Source organism: Gavialis gangeticus, unplaced genomic scaffold, assembly GCF_001723915.1.
Source record: "Gavialis gangeticus isolate Ggan-Ray unplaced genomic scaffold, GavGan_comp1, whole genome shotgun sequence".
Taxonomy (NCBI): domain Eukaryota; kingdom Metazoa; phylum Chordata; order Crocodylia; family Gavialidae; genus Gavialis; species Gavialis gangeticus.
The window spans coordinates 264,054,589-264,078,471 of record NW_017729032.1 but is presented as its reverse complement, the minus strand read 5'-3'; the positions used below and the strand labels follow the sequence as shown (position 1 = coordinate 264,078,471).

The 23,883-nt window shown below is 39.2% G+C and overlaps 1 protein-coding gene across 8 annotated transcripts in view; it reads right to left on the bottom strand.

The window, feature by feature from the left end:
* Positions 1-23,883, bottom strand: part of ABI3BP (ABI family member 3 binding protein) — a 392,420-nt gene that overhangs the window by 152,433 nt on the left and 216,104 nt on the right. For 3 of the 8 annotated variants that reach the window (XM_019523725.1, XM_019523728.1, XM_019523731.1), the window contains exons 14-30: positions 21,260-21,331; positions 21,049-21,120; positions 20,818-20,889; positions 20,618-20,689; positions 20,410-20,481; positions 19,615-19,686; positions 19,132-19,206; positions 13,256-13,321; positions 12,670-12,744; positions 11,674-11,730; positions 7,974-8,039; positions 6,169-6,243; positions 4,564-4,638; positions 3,579-3,653; positions 2,962-3,036; positions 2,240-2,314; positions 784-858 (exon numbers count right to left, since the gene is read on the bottom strand). In XM_019523725.1, coding sequence (XP_019379270.1) covers positions 784-858; positions 2,240-2,314; positions 2,962-3,036; positions 3,579-3,653; positions 4,564-4,638; positions 6,169-6,243; positions 7,974-8,039; positions 11,674-11,730; positions 12,670-12,744; positions 13,256-13,321; positions 19,132-19,206; positions 19,615-19,686; positions 20,410-20,481; positions 20,618-20,689; positions 20,818-20,889; positions 21,049-21,120; positions 21,260-21,331 — 1,221 coding nt within the window. The remainder of the gene's footprint in view (positions 1-783; positions 859-2,239; positions 2,315-2,961; positions 3,037-3,578; positions 3,654-4,563; positions 4,639-6,168; positions 6,244-7,973; positions 8,040-11,673; positions 11,731-12,669; positions 12,745-13,255; positions 13,322-19,131; positions 19,207-19,614; positions 19,687-20,409; positions 20,482-20,617; positions 20,690-20,817; positions 20,890-21,048; positions 21,121-21,259; positions 21,332-23,883) is intronic. The other 5 variants (XM_019523726.1, XM_019523727.1, XM_019523729.1 and 2 more) reach the window with 5 other exon arrangements.

Below are 23,883 nucleotides of genomic sequence, written 5' to 3'. Positions count from 1 at the left end.
TTAGATGAGACAAAACAAAACTGCCATATTAATATAAATTATTTTTTCTGTGAAAAAAGTTTACCAAGGAATCCTAGAAAGAGTGAGAAAGTTTTCAAATTTCCCCATAATAACTGATGCTAGTCCAAGACATAAATATAATTAAGAAAACAAGTTTCAGTGGGAACTGTATGTTTGGAAGTCGGCAATTTTCTTTTTACTAGCAAAATTTCAACTAAATTTCTCAGAGATTATGGAAGGTATTATAGTATCGTTTGATCTCTATTTAAAGAATGTTTGAGTACAATATAAACTGTATGCATCTTTTAAAATATTTAACATCTTTATAAACCATCATTATATAAAATGTGTATTCTTATTTATGCAACTTCAAATAAATCTGTATGTGGATTCCCTTAACCCCCATCACAAGTCAAATTCAGATGCAAAACTAGGTTCAATTTCACTGGCTAAATTACATATCCATTTGCTCAACTCCAGAAATAAGTTTCACGCTTCACTTGTGCAATTTCTTATAAGCCTCAACACAAGTTAAATGTCACTGAATTCATGCAAATCTAAATCAAATGGTACACAGAGAAGAAAACCACGAGTCTTTACCAAGAGACCTTAACATTTTTCAAGGGATGCAAACTCTTTCCATACTCTTCCTTCTACGTGCTCTTTGTATACTCTTCCTGAGAACGGAAATCGCTGAATTTCAAACACTACAACTTTAAACCCAAATACATGAAATTACAAAAGAAATAAATGATTATAATGCTTGGCATGGAACATAATTACCAGGTCTAGTTCGTGGCATTTTGGGTCTGGCAGTTGGTTTAGCTGTAGAAGGAACGAACTTTGTTTCCCTGGGAGCTGAAAGAAACAGACTGGATTATATATATTTCTTTCTAATTGTTCCCCTTAGGAATGATATCACATTTCTCAAGGTTATGTGAAGTAGTGATACTTCAAAATGACTTCTGGAAATGCAGTTGGCTGCAAAAAGTAATGCCTTTCAAAAGCCCAGGCAATTTTCATGAAACTTTGCTAGTCCATGTTCCAGAAAGACTCATCCCTTATGGCTGATAAATATTTAAATCAATCTAGTCAAGTTTTACTTCCCCTTCAAATATATTTATTTATTTATTTATTCATTTATGTATTTATTTTTGAGCTGCAGATCCATTTTCATCAACTGACAGGTTTAGTGGGATGAAAGTTAATATGAATTCTGGGACCTCAGATTTCAAAAGAAATTGTGGCAGAGCACCAGAAAGCCATAGAAAGAGTCTCACTAGATACTATTTATGAAAAGGTAGCATTGACTATAGGAGTGGTGAGAAAAACTGGTAGGAGGAAGCAGTTCTGAAAACTACAAGATATCTTCCAAAAATTACATGGGAAGAGACTGCAGTTAGCCATTTCAACTGTTAAATTAAGGCCTGATTCCGTGACAAAGTCTAAGGATGTTGGAGGTGATCAGCACTTCCAAAGTATTACTTTTCCCCTTTTTTTAATAAAGCAGGATTACAAAGGTGCTTCTGTGCTACATTCATGATGAGAGGCTTTCTTGAGTGACACCATATTCCTAACAATGATATATAGAATGATATATAGTCTTATGAAGTGATTGAAAACATAGCAATGAGAAGAAGACATAGCAATGAGTAGAACGAAGCCTAACGAATAGTTCTAAAGCCACAAGAAGTAGCTCTTAGGAGAGAGTTAGGATTTTTATGTAGAGAAAAATAACCCCTAAACGTTTGCTTGAGAAATTTCTTTACCAGGCCTTGCACTTGACTTTTCAAAGGTTATTTTTGAATCATGCTGAGGGGTAAGTGGGCTGTTAGCTTTTTGTTGTAGTTCGGACCATAACAATCTTCAAACAATCAGGGTAAATGCCACCTATGGATACCCAGGCCTCCTATTGACATTTTAAGTACAGATGTTTTATCCTTAATATAAAGTGATAAAACTATGATTCTGTAGACAGATCAAATTTGGAGGAGAAACTAAGTTCAGTTTGCACTTACAGTATTTATTGCCTAACAAGAACAAACTCTAATATGGTTTTTGTTATTAGAATAAACAAGAACTGTTTCCTAAATGTTCTCCTGTTGATGAGAAATAGGTCTAGAATTAGAATAAGGTAGGCAAGATTATGATGGATGGTATGAAATCATTTTTAGTAACAGAGGTCGAATGGTGTTGGAACAGAAACAGAGTGACAGATAGCTATTGAAACATTTGTTACCTAGTGTTGTTTTTGGCCAGTCAGTAATCCTAGAAGTTTTAGGCGTACTATGCTCCAAAAGTGGTGGTTTAGGGGCTACAAAACAAAAAGGAATCCAAAATAATTGAACAGTATGGGAAAACTATCAGGATTCAGTTAAAATTATTAGTACAACAAGACTGGAGCATTACCATTACAAGATTTTAAACAGACTGGAACAGTATAGGGATTCACAAAGACTCTTGCAGGATTTCCTATATTTCTTTTTTCCTACATGTCTTCTGTCAATCATGGCTATTTGCACTAAAGAGATGCTGACTCTTCGTGACATTTTGGAAGCAGAAATGACCACAAATGAGTAATACTTACTAGGTATGAACACAGTCTTAAGACAGGTAATGTGTTGTGTACAGCACATTACGAAACTACATCTAAAATAGGAAAGCTGAAATGAAAATTACTCTACTCTACTATTTAGATAGCCACCAAAACCACTAGGGTAATATAGATGAGGCGTTTGGGTTATTTTTTGGTTTTTTGACATTTTATAACCAAACTCATGTTCAACAATCCAATCACCTTGAGTCTATTCTTAGATGAATCCTTAAATGGAACAATAATTGGCCTGGCTCAAAAGTCTGTACTGTCTGCTTCCCTTGTGAGAATGTTATGGGTAATTTTTCAGTAATTTTTAAACGTGCCTTTTTTATACATTCTGTTAAGTAAACAGAGTAGTTAATTACCCGGTTTCACATGCTGTACTTCTGGAGTAGCAGATGGTTTCAGTTTAGAAGGAACAAGTGATGTTTCATTTGGAGCTGAAAGAAAGAGCTTGGTTTTTAATAAACTGCTTCAAGGTTTGTTTAACAAAGAGTTTTCCGCAACAACAGTGCATGCCACAGGTGTGTGATGGAGACGAGATTCAATACAGAATGTAAAAGCCATCTGATGACATCAGAGTTCAGGGTGGAATGGAGCTCAGGGATGGAGATAGCATTGAATTGCTGTACACTGATCAGAAATTGATTTGGTGTCATCCCAAAGACGGCTACAATTTCCACAATGAACGTTAGAAACATGAGACAGATGATACAAGAATGGTGGAGCTCTCCATGCAAGTTTTATAGCTCCTCACAGGGCAGTAAAACTAGCAAAAATTGTATCTGTAGGAACAGAGAAGTGAAATGAATCAGGAAGCCTGAGAATATTTGGTGACAGAAAAACAAGGATCTAGAATTACGATGAAGGTTAATGATTAGATGCATGAAATGACCTTTGGGAAGAAATGAGTTTGTGAGGGATGAGATGTTCGCTGATGAAATATAAATACAGAATTTTTCACTGTTTAAAACAACATTACCCAATGTTGCCTTTGGCCATTTAAGAAGATTAGAGACTTTAGCAGTGGGAGAATCCAAAGGAAGTTCACTTTTTTCTGTTGGAAGAAATGGTGACAGTTATAAGATGACAAAGAGGTTATGAAAGATGATGGTGTTTCATAAGTCAAACAAATTTGCCATAGAAAAAAAATGGAAGTATTTCACCAATTCTCAGGCATTTTCAGCTTAATATGCATTAGGGATGAGTTCAGATTTTTGAATCACAGTTATGTGAACTATAAATCATGTTATCCAAATGTGCAGAAATTTGGGGATGTTCATTTAATTCCTTCCTGACTCCACTGCAATAATTCTGAATTAAATTCTCACTATCAAAATCACTGCCAGGCATCAGATTTTAGGTTCTCTCATGTCCTACCTCATTATTTTGAGTTATATTCCATCCCTTAGCAAGATGACACAGAGTAATACACAGGAATGCAATAAAAAGGACATGTTGTATTGCAGATTAGCCAGCCATTAAAAGCACATGATACTTGGACAAGAAAGCTGGTAACTGATCCAACTATTGTCACAGCTCTGGAGAATTAGGTGCCTACAAGTTGTGAAATGTCTTCATGTAGTGCAGGATATGTTTTCCCTGCATTTAAACAATTTAGAAGTTTTACAGTATTAGTTTACAATAGTGTTACTAGAATATCTGGACTATCACTATTGTTGTAGAAGAACATGGTATGTTTTAAGAAGCGTTTTATAAAGTGTTGTACATTCCTTTTTTTTTCCCAAAATCCTCAAAGGAAAACTGACTGATAAATATTACCAGAGATGTCATAACTGTAAGACAGCACTGGTAGTAATCTGCCCTGTAGTCTGATAAAAAAATACAGCTCTCAGGGTCTGCTCCAAAGCCTTCTTAAATCAACAGAAGACTCCCTTTGATTTCAGAGGCTTCTGGATCAGGCCCTGATTCTCTGAAGGGGAAGGACTGGGTAATAATTATTGTACCTGGTTTGGGATCTGAAATTTCAGGCTCATCAGATGTTGTGGGGCTTGAAAGAACAGGCTGCTTATCAGTGAAAACTATAAAAAAGAAAGAGGTAATAATGTTTATTATGATACTTTTAAATTCTAGAGATTTTTGTTCTGAGGCACCAAGATTTAAACTGAGCAGTCTGACCAATTTAAGAAGTGAGCATTGTTTAGACTGGGAAAGGAGTAGTAGTAGATTGGAATGGGCTAGTGCTTGAAAATGACAAAACAGAAACAACAGCCACAGTGCATGGAAGACCAATTGTACCTCAAATAGCAGAATTCATAGACATTAAGCCATGTGGAAAATACAGCAGTGTAAATGTGTGTGACTCAAAGTCTGCTCGGATACTACAGGCATCAAACATTCAAGGAACAATGGCAAGGATACACATCTTTAAAGCTGGAAACGAAATAATATGCCTACAGATATTCTCTGGGACTGAAAACTCCTGCAGCACTTTGCTTTCTGTGAACATTTTGTGATTGGGTTTAAAGACAAAAGAGAAATTTGCATAGAAAGAGAGTGTCCCAAGTTGCTTGACTAGAATAAAAAATGGTACCACATTACTTACCTAAACCAATGGCGCTTAACCTTTTTGGCTGGCAGGCCAGATGGGCAGTGCCCAGGCCGTCTGCAGGCCAGATCTGACTGATGGTCCTAATCCAGCATGGGGCAGTCATGGCAGGGCCCTATCTGGCTGTCTTAGCTCCAGGGGCATCTTAGCTCTAACCCAGCCCCACAGGGTGGGGGTGGAGGGGTCATGGCCAAGTCCCACAGGGAAAAGGGGCATGGCCCAGCACCAACCCAGCCCTGTGGAGGGGAGGGGGCATGGCCCAGCCCGATCCAGTCTTGGGGGAGGGGGCTTGTCCTGGCCCCAATCTGTTGTGTGGGGCTCAGGGTTTGGGAATTTGGAAGCAGGGAGAGTGGCTGTATTTATTTCCACTGTTCCCCTGTCGCCAAATTTCCCAATCGTTGCAGAGCCTTGTGGACACCTATGGAGTACCCAAGGAGCCTTCTGAGCACCATAGCTCTGCAGGCTGCATCTGGCCTTCAGGCCAGAGGTTGAGCATCCCTAGTCTATACTATTATAGAATGAAGGTTCCTTTGCATCATTAATACTCACAGCAAAATAGGATCAATCTATGAAAGTAAAAAATGGCAAACAAATTTGTTGAGCAATTTGGAACAATTTTAATTAATTTGTGGTTGTTCTGCCAGCAGAAGAAGATGCTTAATTCACTAGGCAAATAATTATTTACAAATAACCCATTCTAATGTAGGTTTCATGCATTAGGCTTAATCAGGTACAAAAACATAAAAAAAAAAATGAAAGGTCTGGACACAGACAAAAGAAGATGTCAAGCAAGGCAGCATCATAGGTGATAACCTTGGTAGCAAAACACAGGCTGCATGTTGGCTTCCATAAAGAAGGTAGTGAGTAAAGCCATGAAAACTGTTGAGACAACTGATAAGAATTTTTGTGTTGGTAGGAAATTAAAACAAGGAAAAGTTCCTGAAATAAGCTGTGACAAAAAGGTAGTTAATTTAAGCAAGAAAATTGCATTATTCATTATTACCCATTGTTGTTCCTAACAAATGAGGTATTCTGGAAATTAGAGGCGTAGATGTTTCCAGTTCAGCACTATTTGTAGCTACAGGAAAAAGAAAATGTAAATAAACTTAAGATGTAACTTCATATTGTTGAGTACAGAAGAAGGGGCTTGTGGGGAGAGAGAAGGAGACTGCATTGCATTGCTTTGCAAGTTTCTAACAATACCACAAGTGTTTTATACAGACAGGAGGGCCTTCTTATAACTAGGAAACAAACTCATTTACTATGGGTTTGAAAAAATAAAAAGGCCTTAATCTTAGTACATGCCAAGATTATTTATGGGTTCAATGAGGTTGCATGCATCTGGTTTTGCACAAGAAAGCAGTTTATGCATTTGCCTTCAACTACATCTAAAACAAGCTGACTGCATACTGTACACATTTGCATAAATGGATAACAACCTTTGGACTACTGATTACAAACACAGGACTTCCTGCAACAAGTATCCCTTTTTAGCACTACATAAATCTACTTAATTGCTTGTATTTTTCTAGCCACAAGTAGGTTTTTCTTTTCATACTGGGCTGCTGTCCCTGGTTTACAGTACTAGGGGCAAGTATCACACAGAATAAAGTTGCAAATTAATCTTTGCAAGATGTATGCTTTACATTTTAATCTAGCTAAAGAACACTTTTAAGCTGCTTTGGGATCCCAGACAGTCCACCAATAATACTGCTAGGAAGTTCATAAAAAACAGCATCTTAATTATTTTATGGTAAGACTGTGTCCCTTCAAACCCTTGCTGCTTGTCCAAAAAAACCAACTACCCAATAAAGTAAAAAAAGTCAACCTCATATCTCAACAACTTTTCAAAAAATTGTTTCAGCACAGATGAAAGGAGCTACAGTAGCTAGAATAGGTCTTTGCTATATATATATATTTATACAGAGAGATTAAGGAACGATACAAAGCAAGATATACAAGACAGCCAACAAGTCTTTAAATGTCTTTACCAAGCAGAAGAAATACATAGCATCTCAATTGGAATCTTACTCATTAAGTAAATTGAAGAGAATCAAAAGAGTCTTTTATTTCTGTTTCTTTTGGAAAATGTCTTGGTTTTGCATTGTCTTTTGAAACTATAATATCCACAGTATCTACCTACTGTACTCCCATTACTTAGTCCTATTTAGGAACACTGAACCTCAGTCACGGCAAGGTTAATTATCATTGTGGAATAAGATATCTTTTTAATGGTACATTGTGTTGAGCTTACTTTATGGTTATGTATTTCCACATAGTATTTCTATCTATCTGCCTTAGATGGAGGAGTGGCTTCACATTTAATTTCACTGACCTAAGGTTAACCCACAAAGTCGCCAAAAGATCTGGATAATCCCGTAGAGTCTGAGCTTTTCTCTGACTGCTTTGATACAGCACTGGCCTGAACTTGTTCCCATCCACAAGTATGCCACTTCCTACAAACTGCTGGATACCAACCAATATCTTTTCTTCGGTAAATTTGTACATCTGGCCCTCTTCCCCAAAGAAAGGATCATCACCCCAACTTCACCTAGCTTTCCTTTCCTCATATTGTAAGTCCTTTTCTGATTCTCTTGCCTCCTTTCTTTGGCAAGGATCACACCAAATAGAGCCCTCATCCACCAGGAACATGTGCCTCGAGCCTGCATTGTGTCTAGCAGAACCACCAGAATACGATTGTACAATTTAAAGGCATAACGTGGCACTTAGGAACCAGTTAAATGGAAACAGTAACAACATACTCCGCACAAAATATCAGGCTTCTAAAGTAATGTAAGCATAATTTACCAGATTCTGTCTGTGATATTTCTGGAGTTTGGGGAATGGAGGAAACATGCAGCAAGTCATATGAAACTGAGAAAACAAAAACAAGAACTGGGTTTTTATTACTGAAAACCGGGAGAACCAACATGGAACAGAATTGTCTTCAGTCAGAAGCTCAAGACAAAGTCTAGCCAATACTGAAGAACCTGAAGATTGCAATGTATGTTTTAGATTCTGTCCGTACAAGAATGAACTGAACCCTCCCCTTCACCAGTACTGTAGCAAGGCCAGAAATGTCCTGGCATGGGGTGTCCTCACATGGGAGGTACCAAGTCAAATGACAGTAATCTTATGTAGTAGTGGGTGCTCTGCACACAACCTGTACCAGGTGTCAAGATACAGTGCTGTACTTTTGGTCCCTCCCATGCTCCAATGTTTATTTGCCAGGACAAGCATGAACACATAGATGCAATGGAGATGGCACTAACTGATGAAATCACAAATACAATCTCATCAGATATTACTGACAGAGAAAGGGAGGACAAGGCAGATGAGAGCAGAAAGCAAATGTTAAAGACAAGGTAACAGGCTGAAAAAGACTTGCTGTGTGGTGTTACAAGCACAATCTGGGAGTTATGGACATTTGATTTTGAAATGAAATCTTTCTAAAAATATTAACCCTAGAACGTAATCTGCCTAGAATGTGCACTGACATGCAGGGGATTTACAAGTACATCTTATCTGTCAAAAATTAATTTGATCAGGCGATCCCTGGAGAAATAAATGGTTATTCAATCTTTCACATAAGAAATTAGAATTGTAAGGGCTTCACAGAGATATGAGGATGACCTAACCAATACCTGTACCTCCATTGGTGCAGTATTGAAGTTCTATTAAATATATTATTTAGGGACGTCAGACTTACAATAGAGTACCTAATGGGCATGTACGCAAGAGCTGAGTAAAATAAAGACTTCTGAAATAGAGTACATTCTCTAACATCCACATATGGGTGTAATAGAAAGGATATTGTTCAGTATAAGCTGGTAACAAAAAGTGAATACATTCTTTGACTGTGTAGTAAATGTGACCTACAAAGAAAAATACAGTAAGTAAATCTGGTTTGCTACTTTCCTTTCTGATATTCAAAGAAGTCTTTTCCCCACAAAAAGCTGGTCAGGTTTTTAATTTAGAAAAGTAAGGAATATCAACTCATGCTTTCCCTATGTTTGCTTGAGGGCTCCTTGGACTAGAATTGCATGCGAGCTTTCTTAGAACTCAACTGAATAATGAAGGGTACTGAATATTTAACAAAATGAATTTCTCTCTATACAGTTGACCAGGAGCTTGAATTAAGTATATGTTAAAAAAAAAGACACCATATATCTAAATTGTTCATGCTTCAAACTGGTGGTGTTAGCACTGACATAATTGGAATACTTCTGAAATTTGAAGACTCTTTCAGGGGAAAATATGTGTTGAAGGACAGCTAAAAAAAATCAGTGAAACACCTAAACACCGCCGCCCCCCTTAATCTGGACTACAGCTACCACTATATACACATGGGCCTCTGTAGTCCGAATTAAAATTGGCTCCAGTCTGAGTGAACTAATCCTCACTGAATGAGGATTAAAGTTAATGCAGACTAGGGTAGTCCAAATTCAGCAATTTGAACTGTATTAAGATGCATATATGATGTTGTTTTTAGGACAAACAGTCCTTAGGAACTCAGATAAGCATTGCAAATATCAATCCACACAAGGAAAACTCAGTTGGGTTTTTGCAACACAGTGGGTATGTCTACATGTGCCCCCCACAGGACAGTTGTTACTGCACTGTCATTTAGTACTTGCCATAGCTACGTGATATAGTGAGGTAGCTTGTCACTATGGTGACACAGCACTGGCATCACAGTTTGTGCCTGCTGACACTATGTCGCCATAGTAATGAGCTATGGTGGTATAGCACATTGCTACAGTGATGTAGCGTGTCATGTAGATGCGCCCAGTAGAGGCTATCAGGCACATAGCAACACTTTCATAAAGTCAAATGTGCCAACAACATCAGGTCAATTTCACCCATTAGGACTTCTGGAACAGCACTTTAGATAACTATCGGTAGGTTTGTAACAATGTAGCAGTCCTTAGGTGTATTATTGCTTAATTTTGCATAAATTCACACACAAACATTGAGACTTGGGTCTGTTAAGGGGCTGTCAAGTTTATAGATTGTGTATAGCCAGCGCTCCCTCCATGATGGTCAATGATCATCCATCAACCCTTAATTGGAATTGAAATTTGATTCAAACTGTGTAATGTGGATCAGTTAACATGCTTTAGAAAATGGTGAGTACGCCTACAAGTAGCATCTCTGGCACTGAAAAGTAGGAATGAATGTAAGTGGTTACAAGATTTGTGGGTACTTGGAACTGTGTTAAGTTACTTAGCACAGTTCCAGCTGCCCACAAATCGTGCAACCACTTACATTTTTAACATATGGTTTTAAATCCTACAAGATCAACATTCATTCCTACTTTTCATTTATACAGAGACTTTTACACCTGGGTGGGCTGAACTAATTGCAATCAACGCCTAATGGAGAACACATATATAACATAACACATGGTCTCTCTAAACCATTTAATTCCAAACTCAACAAGTATTACTTTTCCACAAAAAAGCTTTTCCATATCACAGCCAAAAACATATTGGGGGTGGGGGATGACGACTCTTCTAAAAACTATATACTATGAGTTTCTATTCACTTTTGTTCAACTGAATAAACTAAAATGAAACCACAAATGTTAGATATCGAAGTTTAATTAGAAGCATGTGTGTTATGGGGTGAAGGTTACAGGATTGTTTCTATTTAAAGCTGAATATACAAAATGCTGTTTATACACTAATATAAAGCCCCAATTAGCCATTTCATTATTTTAGTTTTAAAATGGTGTAGTTTCATAGAGTTAAAATAAAAATAAATCTGGAGTGGTGAACAAGGTCAATGGACCTGAAGTGGTCAAGAGAAGGTTGAGAGGTTAAACAATGAGTATTTGATAATAACGCCTGATAAGTTATTGACCAGCTCAACAATCAACTTTTTCCCACTGCTACTAAGTTATGTAATATTAACAAAGAGGAAAAGCTAAATTCCCCTTGTTCAGTGGAAAAACAGCTCAGGAAGTGCTTCAGTACAGTGTTATCATCTAGATGGCCTTTTGCTTCACTGGCTTTAAAAGCGCACGTGAAACCTGACAGCCTACCCAGGAATCCCCCAAGAGTGTCCAAGATCTTAACAAAATGCTTTTCTGAGATCCAAAAGTGCATGCCATCAACCTGCAGAGACAAGACAGATGACCAGCTGCTAAACTCATCCTTTTCCATGAAAAATCAGTATTTTTCCTGGAATAGTCTAAGGACAACAATCCCAAATGGCCTCAGTTGAATTAAATGCTTAGCAGTAAAAGGAAGCAGAACTTTCTGCTCATACAGAGGATAACAGTCAAAACTACAAGCAGAGGTACAGCTGCACTGTGTGTGTATTCAGGATGTTGTATAAGAAAACTAGTTAAAGAGTTTCAGAACATATATGGAAAGAGGAAGCAAAAGCTGAAAGAAAAAGCTTTGAAAGCATGAATAGGAGAAATATGCAGTGCAGAACTGGATTTCATGATATAAAAACCTAAAAATGTTATATTAGGTATCAAGAAAACACCCTTATTTACCAAACTCCTTTTTACTAGCACCAGGTGTAACAGGTCTGAGAGTTGTTTGAACAGTTACTGTAAGAAAGAAAATCACATTCACTTTAGGACTGTTAGATCACACTATACAGCTCACAAACATTTCCTTTTCTTGGTTATTTTGTATTTCTATATAGTTTATGAAAGTTGCATTTGAACAATGCAGCAATAAACTTGATAGAATTACTGAGAATATTTGGTCCAGTTACAACACCTTCAGTCAATTATTAAAAAAAAAAGACTTTGGGTCAAATGCTTCTCTACTCCACACTTTGTGGCCTTGCTTTGTGTGATGCATATGTGAGTTCATTACCAAACTAACTTGGTAATGTTTGAACCACATTTTTCATTTATCTTGCAGAAATGAAAAGGGTAACACAAGATGCAAAGTAGTAGAGAACTCAGGCCCTTCCACCTTATTCAGCACTGTCATTTACATTGGATCTCTAATATCAGATCATTTTCACAGCACAAATAAGTCCTGACCATCTAAAAAGGTGGTCCAATTTTCAGAAGGTACCAAACACAGCTCTCACTGGTATTCACAGGATCTATGGATATGCTGCATACCTGCAAACTGAGATATTTTAAAGTAGTTGCTTAACTGGATTTACATGATTAACTAGCACCCACTGACATCTGAAGGCACAAAAACTGTAATGTACGTAATATTATATCGTATTATTTTGCATTAATTGCTCGATATCTACCATATTTAAAGTAACTGACCTTACAAACTGGATGTCCTAAGAAGCCATTGAAAAAGAATGGACAATTTCATCAGAGTGATCCATTATTTTAAATATGTCATACAAAACATTCTAAATAAACATACTATTTCATCCAGAACACCAATCTTAGCAGCTATTTTTATCCTGAGTTTATGACAAGTTAAACTGACTACTTGGTGACACGCCCTGTGAGGTTTCTTTTGAAAATGCTTGTTGTAAGAATTAATTTTTCAAGAAATATCATTACCAGATTCAGTCGATGGCAATTCTGGGATGCCAAGCATTTTGGCTGTTGAAGAAACAAGCTGTGTTTCATCAAAAGCTGAAAAGACAATTGGGGTTTAAAATGCTGAGGGACTTCAGAGTCAGCAGGATAACAGCACCAAGCAGACAGAAATTGCAAATTCAAGATGATGCTGGCACAGGGGTGAAGCAAGATGACTGATGACATGGAAGTCAGCTGTGAGATGACTGTGAAACATGAAGAATGAGGCTGGTGTGCAGAACAAAGCACAGGCAATGGGATTCCAACAGCCCATGCTGAATGGAATTCTTATTATCTTAGAATTGTATTTTATTGAAATTCTTTGGAATAAGAATTGCTGAGATGTAAAAAACAAATAAGCTCACGGTGATTCAAGACAGAGTGTCACTGTGTCACTAGAGAAAGTGCTTTTCACTGTTGATTATGCAGTAGTGGTTGAAATGAGATCAAACAAAAAGCCTGGCACACAAGAATGGAAGACAAGGTGTTTGAGTGACTCCAAGCATTCTCCTTTACAGAACAAAGATAGGCCAAGAGAATGAAAAAAATGGAACTGCATGAGATTTACCCATTGATGTCCTTGGGGTTTCCATGGGAGGGAGAGATGTGGATTGCGAAGTTGGTCTCAGGATAGCTAAGAGCAAAGATGGACATTATCTTGAGACACTGATGTAGGCAGCTTTGGCACAAGTCACTGTTTTAAACAGAGCAAATATGTTCATATTGATAATGAAGCTATTTTAATTTTTTTTAAGTAATTTTTCTTTTTGTGAAAAAACTGCATCCAATCCATCAGCTGGCTGTTCAAGTAGTCTGGGCCTGACACACTTAAGAGTTAGGCACCTAAATTAGAAATAAACCAGTAAAAGTGATCAGGAACTGGTTCAAATCTGTAACACAACAGGAGTTCAATGCACATAAGCCACTTTCAAACCGGTTAAAGGTAAACCTGGGTGAATGTAGTGTCAGACTTAACTGATTTAAGTTAAATTGGTTTCTTGAAGTTCTGTCCAAAATCTCCTCCAGATTCAAGTTATCTCACAGCTCCCTAGCATCCCAGAATGCTTGCACTTCTCCTGCAAACCCGTCCTTGCAGGGTGGGCAGGGCAGAGTAGCTTTGGCCCAATCTGTCTGATTCAGCTGAGCAGTGAGGCATGTTCTAGTACCCCCAGGCTTCAGCAGCCACTGCAAGCATGTGGCTGCATTTCTGGAATTAAAAGTGAATATCTGTTCACTTGTTGATTGGTTCAATCTATGCTGTTTAGACTAACCTGCAAAGATTGAATTGATTCAGCCCCAGGCTTTTTGACTATCTGCACTTAGCCAAGGAACATATCATTCATATTGCAGCAGTCCCAAATGCAATAAAATCAAGCCTTGGAACACTTTTAATGGAACACTTGGAACTTTCTCACCGCATAGTGAGAAAATTCTTCATATTATCCAACCTCAGTTTCTCTTGCTGCAACTTAAGACTGTTAAGACTTGCCCTGTTCTCCACAGCCACAGAACATCCAGACAGAAATTATATTTGTCAGGTGCTTGACCCCTTGAAAGTACCCAAACAGAAGAGCACAGCTGCAGAGATCTCTAATTGCAAGAAAAATTAACCCTCATTATAAGTGTTCAAATGAAGGTGCACCACAGCAGAGCACCTTCAATAACTTCTGTCTACTCTGGTGGCTGGGCTGAAGCAGCTCAGCCACGTCCCTGCTACTGTCTCAGTATGGAAGGGGGGGAAGGCATGGGAGGAAGGTCCATTCTGGGGTTTGCCCAGCCATGCTGTAAGGCAAGTGGACTGTAGCTTCAACCCCCACCCCCCCAAAATGAGGGACTCCAATCTACCTCCCTCCTATTCCACCACGGCAGGGTGAACTCCAGAATGGACCGCTGCCCCCTGCCTTCTCCCACTTCCATAATAAGACAACACTGGAGCTGGAAGAGATAGGCTGGTGCTAGGGGAAGAGTCTGTAAACCCACAGACTCTCTCACTGTATCGGCTCCAAATAGAAGCTCGATGCCCCACCCTCCTGAGCCAACAGCTAATGTGTGTTGGGTCAGAGGGTTGATCTAACTCATAGAGCTTTCTGTGAAGTGGTTGGTTGGTCTAACTCACAGCGTATTTCTGTCTACATCTAGATAATGGTCTAACACTATCCTCCTGAAACCACCTTTCACACATGTGAAGATTATTATGGAATCCCCTCTCAGTCATCTCTTTTCCTGACTAAATAACCCCTAAATAATTTAAGATTATGTATCTTTAATTTGAGGGTAAATTCTTTGTCTCAATAGGAGTAAATGTGAAGCAGATATTGTGCATTGCTGATTGCAAGTACATATTATTTTGATAATAACAAAAAGATCCTCTTAGCAATAAAATACTCATGTGTATCAATAAATACCGTACCGCCCAATAATTATGCTTGCAACAGCCATAGATATTTATTTATACTATTTTTTTTTTTTTAAACAATCTATGCTTTACACTACATAACTGAGATAGGAGGTTTTAAGGTAAGGCCATCCCAGAGCCTTACTTCAAAATTCCCATGGATTTAGGGAAAATATTCCAAATATTTAGGGTTCGGACTAATTTTTAATGAAAATGGCATGAATATAAGTGAAAATTTGAACCAATAAGCAAACAATTTTCTGTTTCATATGGCAGGTATCAGCTCCCACAACTACTTGTAATTAGATTTTGTATGACTCATCATATCAACAGATGTGATCTCAGGCTAATATCCTGATTCCAGAGAAGAAGGAAATAGTGATCATGAGCACTATACAAACAGAAGGCACATGATTCACAGCTTTTGGCAGCAGGACTCTTATTAATTTCATTCATGTACAGTAAGAGCCACAAGACATCTTCCAGGGGTGTCCCAACACACTGTAGCCATGTAACAAAGATGCCTTTTTAAAAAAAGGTTTGAATTCAAAGCCTGATGGCCACCCATCAAGCTTCTAAATTAAAAGAGATGTCTCCCCCTGGTATAATCCAGGTACAAAAATAAATAAGAAAAACATTCTCGAGAACATAGGGCAGAACATGGTTTACACATCTGAAGATATAACTAAATGTTACTCTCTGCTGATCTTATGAGGAATGTAGTACTTTTCAGGGATAAACTGTATAAAGCTTACTTATTAAGACTTAACTTTTAAAAAAAGTAATATTAAAAAATTATATTGGAAGATTCTGACTAGGAAAATAGGTCAGATATCATCCAGAAAAGCAATGTGATACTGCAGTTATTGTATGTGAGATTTTTTTCCATTTAATTTAATAGAGGAAGGATGAGGACATGAATTGCATACTGCATTTACTTGCATACCACACACATATTTCCCCCTAAATTCAGCCCTCCAAAATTGGGGTGCATGTTTTAAGTGTGGAAGCTCATTTTTTCTTCAGTGCAACAGAACCATGGAGGAATAGAAGCAAGTAGACACTATGGTCTAATGGCCGCCAGGATGGCTTCCACTTCTTTCTGGCACAGGAAGCAGAAAGGGGTAGCATCCAATCTTAACATTCATATATTTACTAAGGTGTCTACAGTAGCTACTAGCCAAGCACGGTAGCTTGTGTCAGAAGCAGCAACTAAGCTTGCTCAGGGCAAGTGAAGATGCAGTCTGTAGTACCGTAATGAGGCTTTGTGGCACAGAAATTTAGAAAGTTTTATTATTTTCTAAATTTGTCACTTATAGGAATATAATTTATGTAAAGAACTATTCACAGTAAAGAAGTAACAGTCTAGCTACTGGCTTTCTAAGGAACTGAGATCTAATCTTCTTACTGTCCTGTCACATCGGGAAGTTCCTGCTGCCTCACCTAGACTGTATCCTGGGATGCCACATTCCTGGACACTGTATTTCCAGGAGGACCTACTCTGTCACACCGTTGGCTGTGACTTGAAATACTTTCTCCTACATTCTGCCTTCCAAAAACAAAGGTATGGCTCTTATTTGGGGATGTGTGAGAAAATACACGGTGCAAACAGAAGTTACATTTGCTGCGCAATCAGCCCCTTGCAAGCACTCTACATCTGTGCCCTGTGCAAGGGAGGGGGGGTGGATGGGAGCCCCCCTAAGGTAGGGGGGCTCCCCTCATGCACAGGCTGCGTAAACCTCAACCTCTCTCCCCTGCTTTCTTCCCTGCTCCCATTGTACAGACAGTGCTGGGGGGAGGGCTGGGCTGCATCAGCCCAGCTGCCCAAGCAGACAAAAGTTAATGAAGGTGCTTCACTTCGGAGCCTCCAGTCCACCCACTCCCACTCCAGCACAGTCTGGGAAAACCACAGCTTGAGCTCCCTCCCCGCTGGCAGGAGGGGAGGAAGGGGGAACTAAAGGAGAGAAGCTGCAGACATGCAACTCCTCGGCTGAATTGGCTCCGAAGCAGAGCTCAATCCCCCACCCTCAATGCATGTCTTTTGAGCCATAAGTTAGACCAGGAAGCTACACGTCTGTCAGTGCCCACAGTGCTTTTAAAAGAAGATTCACAGAAATTATGCTCCAGTTTTAAAAATTCTGGGTAAAGAACTTTGGCTTTCAAATCTGGGAGGAAGGAACACTGGAGCATTACAACAAAAGTACTCAAAGGCCCAGACCTGCAAAGCCCTAATGGAGCTCACTGAAGTCAACTGCAAGAGCACGGACTTCTCTGAGAGTCTGCCTGTTTGGGAATTGCCTCCCACCAACTAGGCCCAAACCAGCTAACATGTGTTTCTCTAGATACCAGTGTCTAGTATCTGATAAAGTAGGCTGTCACCTGCTAAACTGTATGCCTTTCTGAACAAATTAGTCCCTAAGGTACATCCCACCTTGCCTTCTGCCTGACTGCAGACTAACACAGCTAACTCTCTCTAAACACCAATGGCAAGGTTTAGAGCTACTGAAAAACAAGTGTGAGGTGAGCTTACTACTACACAGCAGAATGGAGTGGTGTTCCCATCTCTCGCAAATTTGAAATCAGTAGCTACATTTCAACAAGCTGTGTTCTTAACAAATTACTGAACATCCTTCTCTCTAGCACTGAATCTAACTATATGTAATGGGATCTCTTTCAGTACAATAGCAATAGAGAGTTATCTCCATGCCATTAATGAGAGACCTGCTCTTCTCATGCAAATACTGCACAGAGAAGAACTGTAAGAAATTATAATAAATCAGGAACAAATTGAAAAAAAAATCTTACTCAGTTCACGCTTGGCCAAACTTGCACCAAGGTTGGCGGGATATTTTCCTGAGTAAGGATTTCAGTATTTGGCAATTAATTGAAAACACATGCCCTTAATATATTTTGGCTTCAGTAAAGTTTACTGCAAGAATAAACTGAATCAGTACTCACCCCAGCCAAGTATTAACCAAGCCTGACCCTATTTATGCAGTTAGTAATTAACCACCAAGATCACAGTCTACTAGGCACAGCTACAAGCCATTTCTCCCATCCAAAGAGAAAAACCTTTGCAATGGGTTCGTCTGACCCCCATAAATGTAATAACCTTTAAATATGAAAATGAATCTATTCTGATACTAATTCAAAATAAAAGATTAAAGCACAGCAAGGAAAAGTCAAATACATACAGTCTATCAAATATTGTTACCCTAGTTGGTATATTTTTCTCTTAAAATACTAAAGGGAAGCTAAGTGCCTGACTACATGTTGCCTTAGAATGGACAATGCCCAGTTCCCATTGAATTCAATGGGAACCACAGAAATAATCTGAGAGGACGAAAAACTGCACAAAAGTCTGTCTGGAAGGCTGTCAGGGTTTCAAGCATGAACAGATGCTATGGCCTCAATTTAAGAAAAAGTGAATCGTGATTCTATTTGCTCAACCAGAGAGATATTACAAGGGCCTGCTTCACAGAAGAGGAGTAGCTTATGCTCATGCCTTTAAGATGTCCTAAGATGAGCCCCCAGTAATTGAGACACCAGAAATTAATATTCACTTTTGAAAACATAGGCCATACAAACACCTAAGCAATAAGACACTAAAATCAGTAAAAAAATAAAAGTGAATTAACTATTTAATAGTTACTCTGCAGTATATCACTTCAGGGCTGGATGGAACAATGCTTCAGATGAGAGATACAGACATCCTCTAAAAATAATGCAACATTTACAAGGAAAATACAAAGCTCATAGAGCAAATAATTGACAATTTGTATCAACTGAAGATTAACCCCTTTATCATCATATTTTTTTCCATTGTCATAAGAAAAACATTTCACTAATCTCAAAACAAGATTTCTTAGTAAATATAGAAACTCTGACTTTTTCAGATGTAGAAAAATCTGATAGCTGCTACATTATACATCAAAGAACCACACTATTTTATTTGAGATGGTGAATCACAAAACCCACCTGGCTACAGTACCAACAAATAATTTTAATGATGTTTTCCCTGAAGCTCAAATTTAGAAACAAATAATTACCAGGTTTTGTCTGTGGCATTTTTGGAAGATCTGAAGATTTAGATCCAGAACAAATCGGCTGCATTTCTTTAGAAGCTATGATAAAAGGAATAACCAGGTCTTTAATTACAAAGAGTCACTGAAAAGACACTAAGCTCAAAGAAAATAAGTGCCTGAAACAACAACATAAAAGCAAGCCAACCTCTATGGTACATATTGCACAAATAATCCAAAGAAGAAACACTGTTGAAGGACAGAAAGGTATTTGGAGCTTGAATAGCATCAATTGTGCATATGCAGAACCACTAGGCCAAGGAAGATGTTAATAAACATCTAACCAACAATGAAAGTCCATCTGCTTTGTAGTTAAACAAGAATAACCATAAATCTCATATTATCACCCTCTATAGCAGTGCAACAAAGCAGTACATTTAGCATAGCTTAAGGCATTGTGAAGGAAATGAAGGAGTGAAGTAAGGTATAAACAACACAAGTCACCATTACCCGATGTTGCTGTGGGCTTTAGAAGTGGGGGAAAGGTTTTGGTTTTGGGTAGTTCTTGAAGCTTGCTTGTAACTGTAAGTGAAAAAGGAGAGGGGAAGTATATTGATGGGAGTCAGTAGAAACCTGGGGAGAAAAATGGACTTAAGTAACATTTGCAGTTCTCTTTATATAGCGAAGCAGAGACAAAACAAGAAACAAAGGGAGGGTGTAACTTGGGCAGCAGTCCTGGGTGCTGACTTAGGGGGAGGGGTGCAAAAATAACAGCTGCCACTGCTCTATGTGCCACCAGGGCTCAAGGTGCATGGCTGCCCTGGTATGTTTACTACCCAATATTCCCTGGGGCTTTAGAACTGGGGAGGGGGTTTTGGTTTTACAAAATTTTGCAAGCTTACTTGTCACTGTAAAGGAAAACAGAAAGAGAGAAAGGACAAACAACACTGATGGAAGGCAGAAGAAATCTGGGGGGAAAAGGAAAGATTTTTCATACAGAAAAAAACAGTTTTCTGAAGAAGACAGCAGGCAAAATAAATTGAAAACAGGGGGAAAAAATCACCATTATCCAGTGATTGTGTGTGCTTGAGAAGTGGGGGAGATGTTTTGGTTTTAAGAAATGCTGGAAGTTTGCTTGTAATAAAGGGGGAGGGGGGGAAGAAAGAGAGACAGAGAGAGAAAATGCAGCTTTGGTGCGAGTCAGCAAAAATGGGGGGGGAGGATTTGTTAAGAAACACCAGCAGTTTTCTTGATAAAGAGTGTAAGATAAACAGATGAACTGAAAACAAGAAAAGTTACTATTACCCAGTGATTCTGTGGGCTTTTGAAGTGGGAGAGATGTTTTAATGACAAGAAACTCTGGAAGTTTGCTTGTAACTGTAAGTAAAAAGGGAGAAAAAAGAAAGAACGCTACTGACATGAACCAGTGGAAATCTGGAGAAAAAATACGCAAAGCACTTGCAGTTCTCTTTATATAGTGCAGCAGAGTCAAAACAAGAAAAATCACCATTACCCAATGATTTTGTGGGCTTTTGAATTGGGGGAGACGTTTTAATTTTAGGGACTTCTGGAAGCTTGCTTGTAGCTGTAAGGGAAAAAGAAGAGGGAAAGTACAACGTTGAGGGAAGGCAATAGAAATCTGGGCAAAAAGCATTCTATTATACAGTGTTGCAAACAAAACAAGCGGAAAACAAGAAAAAAAATCACCATTACCCAATGATCCTGTGGGCTTGAGAAGTGGAGGCGATGTTTTAGTTTTAGGAAATTCTGGAAGCTTGCTTGTAACTAATTGAAAAAAAAAGGAGAGGAAGAGAAAGAGCACAATAGAGATGTGAGTCAATAGAAATTTGAAGTAAAAAAAAAGGATTTGTTAAGAAACATGTGTCTTTTTTTAATAAAGGTAGCATAAGCCCAAAATAAACAAGCAAGACAAGTCACCATTACCCAATGTTCCTGTGGGCTTTAGAAGTGGGGGAGAGGTTTTGGTTTTAGGAAGTTCTGGAACCTTGCTTGTAACTGTAAATGAAAAAAAAGAGGGACAGCATATTGATAGGTGTCAGTAAAAATTGGGGGGTAAAAAGACTTAAGAAACACTTGCAATTCTCTTTACATACTGTAAAGACAGAAAAGCTGAAAACAGAAAAGTTGCCATTACCCAGTGTTCCTGCAGGTTTTCGTAGTGGGGGAGATGTTTTTGTTTTAGGAAGTTCTGGAAGCTTGCTTGTAGCTGTAAGTGGGAGTAAAAAAGAGAGAGAAGGTATAACGAAGGTGAGAGGCAGTACAAATCTGGAAATATATGTCTTAAGTCGTACAGGAGTCCTTTTTATGGAGCATAATGAAATCAGAAATGAAAGAACACGTGTCTACTTTCCAGGTTCAGTAAAAGTTTGCTACCTGTTTCCTTTATGCTTCGCTTGTATTTCCTCATTACAGAGGTATATTTATTTTCATATTCTATATTTATTTGCTTTGTCTTTGGAAATGTAGGTCAAATTTTTGAGTAACTAGAGGCCAAATGTTGAAATATTATCTTTAGGTCTGTGTTCACAATTTTTATGGGTTTGTATGTACAGTCCAAACAGTGCAGTTAATATTGTGACATTTTGTAGTGTAACTTTCTGGATATACGAAGAGTGTGCCTGATGCTTCTGGTTGTGGAACTATGATGATGAGAGTAACCTTTATGAGGCCCTTCTATTAGTTTGCTTCAGGAAGAAAACATATAATTTGTGATATAGCAAGCCTTTGAAAATCATCACAGTAACACCCATCATTCTACAGAAGTGTCAATTAATAGCATCCCTTATTTTAAATATTAGTGAAAAAATACTGCTATTACTAAAGGAATCTCCAGTATAGTACACAATGTTATTGGCACTCATTGGGGTACCAGGTCCAGAAAGCTCTCTCAGAATCAGTTATTTCATCCTAGCACATCTATGCGAAGCTATGCGAAGCTTCGGTAGCCAATTCAATTCAGAGGAGGTTTGGCCTGATTTGGCAGCCGAATCTCTGAATCTGAATTGAATCAGGAGACCCATTAAAAGGTCCAAATTGATTCGGAAAATATTTGGAAAGATTTGGAGATTCAGAAAGCAGGCTTGCAGGAAACAGAAACTGAGAAGAGAGAGCAAAGAGGTGGGAGCAGTGTCTGCACCTGCACCACCCCCACTAACACCAGGAATAACCACCAGCACCAGCAGGACAGTCTCCACCCCAATTTCAGTTCCCAGCATGAGCCTTCCAGTGCCAGAGGAGGAGCTAGCTCTGGAAGCAGAGGAGCTGAGGGCCATAGCTAAGGAAATTCTAGGGAAAAAGAGGGATCTGAGTTTGTGCTCCACACCCATAAAAGTTCCCCTAGAGGTAGGTCTCTTTTGGAAGGCACTTTGGAGGAGGTTGTGGGGGCAGGTGGCTGAGCTCCTCCTGTTGTTGTGCCTGTGCCTGGTGAGGATGGGGATAAAGCAGGACCCCCACCCTCAACCCAGAAGTGGGTGGCTAGTATAGTGTGGGATCATTCTAAGTTGGCAGGTGATCCCAGGTATGCTACCTGCCAGCACTGCCAAAAGCAGATCAGCTGGGGCAAGGAGGTGAAACACTTCACCACCATGGCAATGCTACTGCATCTCAGGAGGCAGCACCCCCTTGCCCTTGTTCCTCCTCAGCCTGAAGCCCCCATCCCCCAAGAAGCAGAGGCAGACCACCCTGGACCAGTGAGGGAAAGGCGGAGACAAAGGGGACATTAGAACATCGGCTGGTGACAAAAAATAAGGAGAACAAAAAGTCCTTCTTCAGGTATACAGGGAGCAAAAAGAAGGCGCAGGGCAGCATAGGACTCCTACAGGAAAAACAAGGGCAGTTGGTGACAGATAGAAGGGACAAAGAAGAGCTCTTCAATGAGTTTTTTTACCTCTGTATTCTTGAACTCAGATCTAGACAAAACTCCCAAATGCATTACTGACAGAAGCAAGAGGAACACCAGACCAACAACTGTCAGTGCCAACCTAGTAAATAGACACTTGGAGGGACTGGATCTGTTTAAGTTAATGGGACTGGATGAGTTCCATCCAGTGGTGCTGAAAGAATTACCCAGAGTCATACCAGAGCCACTGACATGACTGTTTGAGCACTCACGGTGCTCAGGTGAGGTCTCAGAGGATTGTAAAATCCCTCTATCCCGGGGAAGGTGGCCATGCTTAATGGACTGGCTGACGCCAACATCCTGAAGGATAGCCAGCACGGGTTTGTTGTGGGTAGGTCTTGCTTGACCAATCTCATTTCCTTTTATAACCAGGTGACCTATCACCTGGACAAGGGAGAAGAGATTAATGTCATATATCTTGACTTCAAAAAAGCCTTCGATCTAGTATCCCATGATCACCTCTTAGCGAAACTGGCCAGTTGTGGCCTTGGGTCCACCATGATCTGCTGGCTGGAAAATTGGCTCCGTGGTCAGACCCAGAGGGTAGTAATTGATGGAAGTCAATCGTCATGGTGCCCTGTGACCAGTGGGGTTCCTCAAGGCTCTATCCTTGGACGCATATTGTTCAACATCTTCATTAATGATGTGGACACTAGAGTCAGAAGTGGACTGGCCAAGTTCACTGATGACACCAAACTCTGGGGCAAAGCATCCACAGCTGAAGCCAGGAGGGCGATCCAGGCTGACCTTGACAGGCTCAGCAAACGGGCGGACGAGAACATGATGGTGTTTAACACTGAAAAATGCAAGGTTCTCCATCTTGGGAGGAAAAACCTGCAGCATCCTTATAGGCTCGGCAG